General features: G+C 40.7%; 3 protein-coding genes across 3 annotated transcripts; 2 read left to right on the top strand and 1 right to left on the bottom strand.

Moving 5' to 3' along the window:
• Window positions 1-600: 600 nt before the first annotated feature.
• W97_08882 (uncharacterized protein) lies at window positions 601-1,890 on the top strand (the record flags this gene model as incomplete). Its single annotated transcript, XM_007786749.1, has 1 exon — window positions 601-1,890. The coding sequence occupies one exon, from the start codon at window positions 601-603 to the stop codon at window positions 1,888-1,890; it is 1,290 nt and encodes a 429-aa protein (XP_007784939.1).
• A 749-nt stretch (window positions 1,891-2,639) lies between these two features.
• On the top strand, window positions 2,640-3,113 carry W97_08883 (uncharacterized protein; the record flags this gene model as incomplete). The annotated part of the gene is made up of 1 exon (XM_007786750.1): window positions 2,640-3,113. One exon carries the CDS (start codon window positions 2,640-2,642, stop codon window positions 3,111-3,113), a length of 474 nt encoding a protein of 157 aa, XP_007784940.1.
• A 2,921-nt stretch (window positions 3,114-6,034) lies between these two features.
• W97_08884 (uncharacterized protein) lies at window positions 6,035-8,398 on the bottom strand (the record flags this gene model as incomplete). Its single annotated transcript, XM_007786751.1, has 2 exons — window positions 6,035-7,915; window positions 7,970-8,398. 2 exons carry the CDS (start codon window positions 8,396-8,398, stop codon window positions 6,035-6,037), a joined length of 2,310 nt encoding a protein of 769 aa, XP_007784941.1.
• Between the last annotated feature and the right edge of the window lie 3,809 nt (window positions 8,399-12,207).

The raw sequence follows: 12,207 nt of genomic DNA on the forward strand, positions 1-12,207 counted from the left end.
ACGTTATAATAGTCATTCATATGGAAGGCTATCTTGGCGTTTTAGCGTATCTTGTGACTTTTGAGAGACATCTTTAGATTGACCACTCGCTTGTAGATCACATTGATATTTTCCTTGAACGATAAGAAGCGCATGCAATTAGGATTATTACAACTGGAATCTGAGCTCCTGTGACCTGGCCGATGAAAAGGAAGGTATCTTACGCTCTTTAATGCGGTATCCTCTCATCTCCTATACCGCAATCCTTACAAGCCAAGCCTCTACACGTGATTTGATCCCAGCTAAACTTCGAAGCATAATATATGTTAGCAGTGGTTCTTCCAGTTTGCTGTGTTTTGTTTCGAAGTCTGTAACAAGTGCTTTGAGTTCTCTTGCTCTAAAGCTGAGCTTTAACAAGCAGTTTGTTAACCCTCCCGGAAATGGCAAGGCACGTGAATGTGGCCTGACGAACCTGATGAGGGGCTCTCGAACCCGCCTGGCGAGCATAAATACCACTACGGTCATACCTACCTCAGTAAGACCTGTGAAATCGCATATCGCCAAGTTGTGGTATTACATCGTTCGTTCTGTCACCCTGCTGCAGACAAGAATCTTCTCAACATGCTTGCGCGCAACTTCGCACGGAGGGCATTGTTCACTCCTATCCGATGGAGAGTCTTTCAATCGTCGTTGTCGAACTCCCGTCTTACCCCTGGACAGGTGGAAATCGTTAAATCCACCATCCCCGTGCTTCAGGACCACGGAGTCGCAATCACTACGCTCTTCTACGAGCGAATGCTGAACGCACACCCTGAACTCAAGAATATATTCAACATCGCTCATCAAGCCACTGGGGCGCAACCCGCGGCCCTAGCACATGCAGTGTGGGCCTACGCCTCTAACATTGAAAACCTGGAGGCGTTGAAACCCGCAGTTGCTCGCATCGGGCACAAGCACGCGAGCTTGGGCGTCACAGCAGATCAATATCCTATCGTTGGAGAGCACCTTCTCTCGGCCATCAAAGAAGTACTTGGCGATGCCGTGGACGAACCCCTGCTGGATGCTTGGACGGCTGCGTATCAACAGCTAGCCGACATATTCATAGCTTTCGAAGACGACCTTTACCAGAAAGCCATGGAAACACCCGGCGGCTGGAAAGGATGGCGTAAATTCTTCATATCTCGCAAGGTGCGGGAGAGTGACGAGATTACTTCCTTTCATCTTGTTCCAGTCGATAAAGACACTCTGCCAACCTTTGAGCCTGGTCAGTTTGTTAGCATCAGATGCTACATCCCTGAAATAGGCTTCTATCAACCAAGGCAGTACAGCTTGTCGGATATTCCCAATGGTAAATACTTCCGAGTATCGGTCAAAAGGGAATTCGCCGCAGGGATCAGACCGGCCGGCCGCATATCCAATGTTCTTCACGAGTCCCTTCCGGAGGGGTCAGAGGTAGATGTCAGCATGCCTTTCGGAGAGTTTGTGCTCGACGTAAATACGACCACACCAGTTGTGCTCATGAGCGGAGGGGTTGGGCTCACTCCCATGATGTCCATGCTGAAGAAGCTCGTGGAACAAGGGAAGATGAGGCGTGTAGTGTTTGTCCATGCGGTGCGCAATGGTCGGGTCCATGCGATGAAAGAGACTCTCTCCCAGATTATCGCAGAAAATCCCCAGGTCAGTCGCGCAGTGTTCTACGAGGAAGTCAGTGACAGCGACGTGGAAGGTGTGGACTACGACTTCGTAGGGAGGGCCGACCTCAGCAGGATCAAAGAGAAGGTGGTACTCCCTGATGCACATTACTATTTGTGCGGGCCACTGCCGTTCATGAACGCCCAACGCAAGGACCTCGAGAGCATAGGCATTGACCAAGGACACATTCACATGGAAGTGTTCGGTGCTCCAGGCTGAATGGTGCTGATATGCGGGAATCCCTCGAAGTTTGTGCTTGCAGTTAAATTGCGACTAATCTTTATATAACTGTACTACCCGAAAAATCCTGCTTGATGAAAGTCCTAGGACGAATCACGTATAGATGTACTTATCGCGAGGAAACACATTTTCAATAATGTTGTTGTCGTAGCAGATAAGGATGCCGCAGTGCCATCCGTAAAGCTTAAGAACAGCAACAACTTACGTCTATAGGTCGCTCCAAGGCGCTGATATTATGGTCACTAGGGAGGAGATAAAAGGTACACTAATATGCTGAACCATGCCGTTATTATACTGCGTATAACTGATCTCCTAATCTTGAGAAACTATTTCGCACTACAATCAGGGGAACCCACATCGTGGCAATATGTCCATGGCCGGCCGAAGTACAACCCAAAAAGTTCTGCGCCTCAAGGTTGTACTACAACTGGTGGTGGTCTCTTGGTGATGGTGCGGGCGGCCCCACGGTGGCGGGAACTTTTGCGGCAAGAGATGATACTCAACCCAGTTGTAGAATGTCCACGCGTATCCCGAATTCTTCCCAGCCAATGTCTTGCGTGGCAGCCTAATCCGATTACTGGACAAACGAAGTCAGCTGACCTCGCGTCAAATTATAAATCGCGTTGTCATCCACCATATTAACTCACACAAGTATCTCCAATTGATCCTCAATCAGCTTTCCACGACTGCCAGCTTTCAAAGGCAGCTTTACCGTTGTCTCACTCACAATGTCCACCGACACTGCGTCCACGACAAGCCCCACCCCCGCAGCCTCACTACCAAATTACACTCCGCCCTCGCCAAACTCAATCTGCTTCACCACCATCCCAGTCCACTCCCTCCCCCGGGCGCAAACCTTCTACACCACCGTCTTTGCCTGGACGTTCCGCCCTACCCTACCTCCCTCCTCAACCACCACCACCTCCCCTCTACCCACCCTTGCAGTTTTCCATACGGCAGGCGACGTCATGGGCGCACTGTCGGTCGTGGCCGAAGACGTAAAGATCGGCGAGGATGACAGCAGCAAAGGCATGGTGAATTATATATTGGTGGATGATGTGGATGCGACGCTGATGAGGGTGGAGGAGGCGGGGGGAACGGTGGAGAGGGAGAAGTGGGTTGAGGGCGGGCATACGGAGTTGGGGCTTTGGAGGGATACGGAAGGGAATTTGGGGGGCGTGTTGAGGTGGGTTATGCGATAGGTAGTGGGGAGTCTGGAGAGTGGTGCTTGGTATTATATGGTAGTAATGGGTGAGCGGTGGAGTTTCCGAACCAACGTAGGGAGTGTTTACCGCAGATCCAAAACTTTGATTGCTTTGTCTCCGCGTCTACGTATGATAATGCTTGCCTACTATTACAAAGCCACGACCTCGTCATGCTTGTGGTGGCATCCCGACTTCTACGTAGGCGCGACGCTCCTCTTAACAAACTTCCTTATCTTACTCGTGGGCAAGCTCTTAAACAACCTTGCATACGTCGCAACCGAATGCGTAGTAGCCCTCGAGTTAACCAAAAACACCTCCATATTCAGATCATCGATCGTACAGTCCCTGGCCAAAAGTCTTTCCGGATTTTAGCCGACCCGCATTAATACCAGGAGACTCCCACCTATTCTAGTATAGATATCTCTATAACTAGATAATATATTAGAATAATATTATATATAAAGCTATACAAAGACGTAAAAAAGCTATATATCCAAAAAATATAGTGTTAGTAGCTTGTTTACCAGCCTTTAGCCTCAATCACTATAGCTATCCTCCTTGGCATTAAATTAACTAGCTTATCTATTATCCTTTACAGGATTTGGTTCTAACACTTAATTAAAACCTTATCTAAAGTGTTAAGTGCTTCTTCTTTACCCTTAATCTCATCTATTTTAGGATAAACGTGATAGATATACTACTTAAGATAAGCCTAAAGGTTTTTAATAGGGTTTAAATCTAGTAAGTATAGCAGCTACTCTATTAACTTAATTACGTGATCTTTAAACTACTAGTATAAGAGTTTAGCTGTATGGATAGGCGCGTTATTTTATATAAAGAGCTAGCTAGGCTCCTATATTATTAGTATAATCTCTTTAAGGGCTTAGATATAGAATCGAGCTAAATATCTATATTTAGAAGTATCTTTATCGCGCTCTATTACAAAAAGGTTAGAATAGCTATAAAACCCGCTAAAAGTAGTAAATACTATAGTGGATGGACGCTTGCCCTTATAGACTAGCTAAATTATATCCTTTATCTATTTTTAGCCTAGTGTTTAAAAGATCTAACTAGTCTCTTACTAGCTACTCTTACCCTACTCTATAGAGAGTTTATCACTTTATATAACTATATGCTATTAGTTAACTATCTAGTTCTTATATGCTTTTACCTAGACTAATTAAGCTATAGCGTATCTAGAAGTAAGAGTAAATCGATGTTTTTAGCGCTATTAAATAATATTATAGTCTTTTAAGAGGCGGCGGATAGTTCTTATTAAAAAGAATAGATTAAGGTTGGTTTTTAGCAGTAAATATGTGATACCTGGGTCTATATAAACTATATAGAGTATACGGCGTTCGTCTCGGTTAGTATAGACCTTTAGATAGCTACTACAAGGCTTATTATAGAAGAAGTTGCATTTAAGAGCCCTTACTATTATCTTTTAAACGGTATCTTCATCGAAACCGGTTAAACGCTCGATTTTAATATAAGATTTACCTGCAGTAATAAGGCTTACAATAAAAGTGTAGTTAGTTAGTAGAAGCTTATATTTCTTATTTATCCTTAAAGCTGAAACTAGGCCTAAAGGGGTACGCGCTATAGTATTATAGAGATGCGTATATAAGACTAGCTAGTATTCTCGTGGTGAGGATACAGGATGCGGCTGAAATCTAGAAAGACTTTTAGCTAGGTATTGTAGCTTCCGCGTATAGAATAGCTATAATTACATTAAACTAGTCTAGAAATAGCTAGATTATTATATTTTCTCCTAGAGCTATTAATTTAGGCTAGAACTAGCTAGAATAGCCTTAATAATACTTAGAGAGCTAAACCTAATATAGCTAGAAATATATAGAAACTAGTTAAAATTATAGTAGTTTAGAAGAAAGATAGAACTTAAGGGTAAGAATATCTAGAAGCACGCTAGTAGCACTAGCCTAAACTAGTAAGTAATTACTACTAAAGTTTCTGGAGTTTTAAATTTCTATAGTATATTTATAGCCTTAGTCTAGTATATATTTCCTAGGCTAATTTAGTCTAGACTAGATTAGAATCTAATATTTAGAGTATATATTCTTAAAGAAAAGAGCTTCTATTATAAGCCCTTGCAGATTAACCTATAGATAATATAATTATAATATAGTATTAGAGGATATAGATCGTTAGGGTTAATATAGTAATATAATAATAAAGTATATATAGATAGAGTAATATAAGTAGTCTAGTAGGAGACTAAATTCTACTAAGCTTCTATTATATCTAAGCGGTAGCTATATACTCTTACTTAGCTAGTATATTACCAGTAGAAAGTATAGAATCCGCTTAAGGCTTCCTTTATATCTTATATATAGCATAACTAGATGTAGTAGATAGATACATTCAATAAGCTATACAGAGTAGCCTATAGTTAGTTGTATCAGAATAGCCTAGAAAGAGCTTAGTAGATATAGAATAAAGCACCTCGCTCTAGCTTATCTTAGAAGATAGTAGTTTATACTATTCTAAGATAGAAAGTTGTATCTACTAGTATCTTTAGCCTACCTAATCCTCTTCTTTTAATAGAAATACTATAAGCTAATCGAATAACGCTTAATATTATCAGATAGTATTCTTATAGTTATTATTATATCTAGCCTTAGAATACCTCTAGTACCGTGCTTTCTATCTATTCTACTATAGCTAGAAGCTAGATATAAAATAGAAATCTTTAATCTTATAGATATACATCCAGGTAGATAGAATAGATAGATATATAGCTTTAATCTATTAACTAATAGCACTAGAGCTGTTAATAAATCTTTGTTATTACTTAAAGCGATCGATAGTATCCTTGCTTTCTATTCTACTTAAATATTTTCTATAGTTTATACTTCTCGCTGAAACTAACTTTTCTATCAATTGCATCTTAGTAGAGTTTATATATAAGTGATATTAATTTCCGGCTTGCTAACCGGGTACGCGCTGAACGCTAGTCTCCTCGAGCATAATTTCGGTTTATCCTTCGTCTCGTCTCTGCTGTTTTGGGTTATCTGATCCTCGCTAGGACTGCCCCTCTCAGCATATGCTAAAGTATTGACGCCCCACATCAGCGGCATCTCGCTCGACTTCCACGGATCTGGATCCAATGTATGACATGCCGCGGCAATGCCAAGTGAACAAGTGGAGACTACCGGAATTCCAGGCTCTAATGCTAACATGCCCACGACGTTCGTGAAAATGACTAGTATGCAGAATACCGCGGTGAGGATGAGAAGAGCGAGGTATGAAAGACCTATAGTAGTGATCGAATCTGACGGCTCCGAGGTCCTACGGCCGCCGGTGCGAAAGATATCAATGCAGACTAAGAAAACAGATTCGGAAGCCAGCCAATGGAGGAGTATCGAGCACGTTATCAGCGGGACAGCGAAGCGGTACGGGAGAGACAGAAACGTAGTGCGTGTTTGTTGGCCTTGGGGAAAGGAGACACGCAGCGGTCGACGGCTTATTCCAAAGCTGTTCCATTCATGGCCCATCAGCATCCCAGTAAAGAGGGAATTGAGCTGAAGGTAGACGAGGGAGAACAATAGTTGCATGAAGTTAGCAAGGAAGACGACTGTGAGGATGTTGCTGCTGACGCTATCGTTTAATCGTATCGTTGGCACAGCTAACCCGGGCCCAAAATTGCTGAGATCAGCATTGTCGGTGTATTTGCCGAGGACTGTCCAAAAGATGCATGCGGAAATGATAACGGCGGATATGGCGTTCACGGAACCAAAACGACGATGGGAGACATTGTCATGCCAGCGGAACTGGCCCGGGAACCAGCGACCAAATGGATAAGCGGCATCGTTTCCAGAACCTTGTCTGGGTAGATTGTGGATCGCTCGGAAAGGTGAATCGTTGTCGTAATAACGGCCGGTTTTCACCAGGTGTAAGCCCGTAGTACAGAGCGAGGCGCTCGTGGTACGCTCGTCCGGGCGTTGAAGGAAAGATGCAATGGCGTCGCCGACAGTAATAAGCGGCGGGGTTGATATTGTGAAGAAGGCGACGGTCATAGTCACGGCTTTGATTGCTCCAGCCGCAACTACCACGAGCATGATCGAGTAGCTGAATTTGAGCTGGCAATGCTGTTCCTCCGCATGGCTCATGCAGTAATCAACCGTGAACCAGGGACAGGCTCCATTATTACTGTGATAGCTAGACGGTCCACAGCGTGTGTTAAATGTCCACTGAGAGGTGTCGATTCTTCGAAAAAAGGACGAGGGGCAGGAGTCCCACTCGTAGTCCGACGTACTCAATGCGTTCGACGTATCCAATGGCGGGACTGACCTGCATATCCAGTTGGTCGTTCCAGACCCTATCTCTATCGATGTACCATTTGACCACCAAATAGGGTTAGCAGAGTTTTCTTCGCGTGTCACTAGCAAGAGATCTCCGGAACTGGTGACCAAGCCCCCTGAGTATTCTTGGAGGCACTCCGATGCTGTAAGGTTCCTCCAGGGAGGATCTGACCACAGCTCTCTTCTGGCGGTCTCGGGAGAATCGATATTCGAGTTTGTAGTGCCCATTTGTGATGACTGGCTAAGATAAGACGGAGAAACGGCCGCGAAGCCATACTCGTAAGCGCCCACGGTCGAGAACAAGGCACTGTTGTAAAAAAGGTGTATGGGAAGAGAACTGAAGGCCAATGTCCAGAATATCACTTGGCGTGGAAGAGGGATGTACCGGAGATTACGCAACGATGAAATACCAAGATCAACGAACTTGGACTCCGCATGCGCTGCGTCAACTTCTGACCGAGTGGGCGCGGCCATAATCTGAAGACTGAGGTTAGAACAGACCTCAGTTATAGAGAGCAGTCATAATCTCACCTGCATAGTGTAATTGGATGCTGCCAGGAGGCCGGTTGCCATTATATTGATCAGGGCATGGAATCCGACACTGAGCCTCTTCGCTTTGACGCAGTCGTTAGAGACGAGTGTAAGGGCACGTATGCCACGGCGATCTGGGACCGAAAACGACGGATCACGGTAGGCGATAAGAAAGACAGTAAGGTTAAGGATCAGGATAGCCCACGCCAGAATCAGGCAGCCAAGTAGGCCACGGCGCCATCCAAAAGCGATGGTCCATGATAATCTCGCGCTCGCCGGCGTACTGCTTGGAACCTGGTGCTGCTGAACCTCAAACGTTTCTTTGCTGGATACTCTGGCGCTACTAGAGAAGTCGGAAGACGAGGTGTCTGCAAAAGCAACTCGCATCATCTTCTTGGATGCATTGGCGCGGAGGAAGTCGCTGATCATGGTGATATGAATTGTACCTATCAACCAACTTAAATCGAGATGATAGTGTATGGTCTGTCATTGACCAAAAGCTGACTTTAGGCGCTGGAGGAACGCAGAGCGGGCTCTCCGACTTTACCCTCTAATCAATGGACATGGGGCTGTTCCTGGCTGCGCCTTGCTCCGGGCTGCGCCTTGCTCCGTCCCGCCGCTATCCTCATCGCCTGGACTTCCAGGGTTCTAAGGTTGTCATTCGCACTTAGCCTTGCGCCAGCCTCCCCTCATTAGCGAGCACTTTCGGTCCGATCTTTCAAGGTTGTTGTCGTTGAGCCTAGCGCTGACCTCCAAGGCTATTTTTGCAACAGTAGAGTAGCCGGCCGCTACGATAGGTCGGGTTTTTTATAATCAAGAGTGTAGTAAGCAACACCTCTCAATACCTATTAACTAAGACCCTACTAGAGCACTTCTGCAGCTAGTTCTTAAAGAACTAGCTCTTATTGAAACAAGTATAGCTAGCTAAAATTTAATACTTTTATCTTATCTCATTACAAAATATGCTTTTCCACTGTACGCGTCTTAGCGAAAACTATAGTCTTTATATAATAAGACCCTTCGAATCGCTACAATAAATCCCACGCGTAAGATATTACTAAAAGCTTATAAGCTTTTCTAAGTTCTACTCTATACTTTCAATGTATCTACTTTACAGCCTCTTATAACTAGTATTACAGACTCTAATAGATTTAGAAAATCGGGCTATAGCTTAAAGCTATACTAGTTATATACTAGTTATAGGAGTAAAGTAGTCTTTATACTCTAACCAATATGCTTCTTTTATTACATTTATTAAACTATTTAGTAAAACTTGATTCAGCTCTACGCGTGCGCCGTGCAGGTCTTGGCAAAAACCACAACTCCCTCTAAAATTTGTATAGGAAAAACACTCAATCCGCGATAACAATCGCTGCGAGTCGAAATTGCAAAAAGTAGTAAAATAATCTCTAAGTTTAGCCTTATACTTTTAATGCATCTACTTTGCAGCTCTCTATAACCGCTACTGTAAAAGCCTTAGTAATTTAAAATTTTAGCTAAGGCTAGAGTTCTATACCAGCTATGTACTAGCTATAGAAGTTAAGATTATACTACTACGGACCCCCTATTCTTACTACTAATCTTCTTACCTACTACTGTATACTATACCTAGGCGAATAAAGTAGAGTAAAAGTAAATAGACTTATCTTTTACAGCATTATTAGTACTAGTAAGAGCTATAGAATCTACTGTAGTAGAGTCAATCACGCGTGTAGGCTATCTAACTATAGTAATAAGGCTAGAATAATATCTTTATTATAGAGAGCTTATTCTTAAATACTAATTCTCTTATTCTCTTATAATCTTTTAACGTCTATACTAACTCGTAGTAGATAAGAGCAAGCTATATATAGACTCTCTTTTCTTCTTCTCCACCTTAACTTTCTATAATCTAGCTTCCTCCTCCTTCTAATCTCCCTTCTATGCACGCCTGCAATTAAACCGCACCGCCCACTATCTTCTATATAGTCTTTATCCTAGTTATAACTCCCTATAGCTATTCTATAGAGTCTTCTCTTTCCTATATACCCTTCTAGCCCTTCTAGCCTCCCGCTATTATATTCTATAGATATTACCCTAGGCGTACTCCTTCTTCTATACCTTCTATCTCTTACGTACGCTCTTGTAATTACTCTACTCTTTCCTTTCTACTATCTGTAGATTCTAGCAACCGCGCTGCCTCTCTCTACCTATCTCTCTATATACTACGCTTATAGTAAAGGAGTATAAGCCGATTAGCTGTAAAGAATACTAAAGTAACTTCTACGCGGTAGCGCATATTATCCCCTAGTCTATAGGCGCGCGCAATACTCGAGCTAGTTCTAGAGATAGGCTTTTACTATATATAGAACTATTAAGAAGTTATTTATAAGTTATACACGAATATAGCTAGAGAATTCTTATAGTAGAGGGTTAATTATTACTTTATACTATAGCCTGTATTCTACGCTTACTATTACTATAGGGCGCTATATTAAATTAAAAAGAGAAGGGCGAATTTAATAAAAAAGAACCTATAGTTTAGCTACTATATAGATAGTATAGTATGTGTGCCTCTATAAAGATAATACTTATAGAAGTTATAGTAGTTACTTATAGAGAGAGAGAGTATAAACTAGTAGATGTAATATACACCTTTAATATAGAAGTTCTATAAGTATATCTACTATTATAATAACTTCTTTATCTTCTACTTTCTTGGCGTGAATATTAATAAGAGGCTTATAGAGTAGCTATAGAGTGCCTCTATAGTCTATATATATAGCTAGCTTAACTATTATATTAGTATACTATAGATTTCTATAAATTAGACTTCTAGCTTTATATAGCTATATATCTTTATTAGTAAGAAGAAGTAGCTATAGTAATATAGCTAGGCGTTCTAGAATCTAAATATAGAAACTCTATATATCATCTAGCGCGTACTACAAGCTATAAACCTATCTATATAGGTGGTTTATACTAATATAAAGAGACTCTATAATAATTATAGTATTACTATATCTATTAGGATTATTAAAGCCGCCGCAACTAATCTATATCAATATAAGTAGCTAATCATAAGCGAGATTATAGCTTTCATACTCGCTTCTATAGAAATAAATAGTAAAATGTATTAGATTATACTAGAAAATAGAGCTAATAGTATACTATAGTTTATTAGTAAATAGTATATAGAGTATTTACTTATATAGTATCTACTATTCTATCTAAATAGTGAGCTAGGCTAGCGGTATAACTATCTACTTATAAATAGGCTATAGATACTATAAGAAGAAGGTATAAGTAAGATAAATATAGTTATAAAAGGTATAGAGATAACTATAGAGATTATAGAGAGAAAAGGTTCTACTTTAAGTAGTAAGAAGAAGAATAGAAAGGAGAAGAGTAATAATAATAGTATAAATATATAGCGCGGCTACAATAGTTCCACGTAGGTCTTATAGTAATAGTAGTATAGTAGTGCAGAAGGTTTATCACGTGGGAGCTAGTATAGAGTACGTATATAGAATTTTAAGGTTCTTTAGTCAAGTAATTAAGCGAATAACTAAGATAGTTAACCACCTATTATATTATAGTATTAAGTAATACTACACTTATTCTATATATTATTTAGCCTTATATAACTTATTACCGTGATTCTATTACTATCTTAATAGTTCTATCTTAATACCTTACCTCTGTAGATATATATAACTTACTTACCTAAGTTTTATACTTAAACCTCTTACCTATAACATTTTAGTAACTATACTAGGAAGTTTATAAGATGATGTATAGGTGTACAATTTATAGTTAAAAGCTATTATAAGGATTAGAATTTATATTAAGGACGGTATATAGGCTATAGATATATTATAGTAAGAAACTATAGATATTAAGGACTTAAAGAATTCTACTAGATATAGAGTATTAATAAGTAGAATAATAGTTAGAGAGAGGACTCTCTTAACTTAGTATTATAATAATATCAAGAATTCTAAGAACTCTACTAGGTGTAAAGTATTAATACGCTAAGACTATAGTTAGGGAGAGAACTCCCTTAAATTAGTATTATAATATAAGTATTAAATTAACCTTAAAAAGGTTTAGTTTAGATTAGAGTAACCAATATTAATACGTGACCTTAGATATAATTACTAAATAGAGATCTAAAAGAGGCTTATATAGCTATAAAGGTTATAGATAGTTTAGAATAATAAAACGCACGTTTAGAAAAATAGTATCTAGTAGAAAGA

This window comes from Coniosporium apollinis (assembly GCF_000281105.1).
Source record: "Coniosporium apollinis CBS 100218 chromosome Unknown supercont1.66, whole genome shotgun sequence".
NCBI lineage: Eukaryota > Fungi > Ascomycota > Dothideomycetes > Coniosporium > Coniosporium apollinis.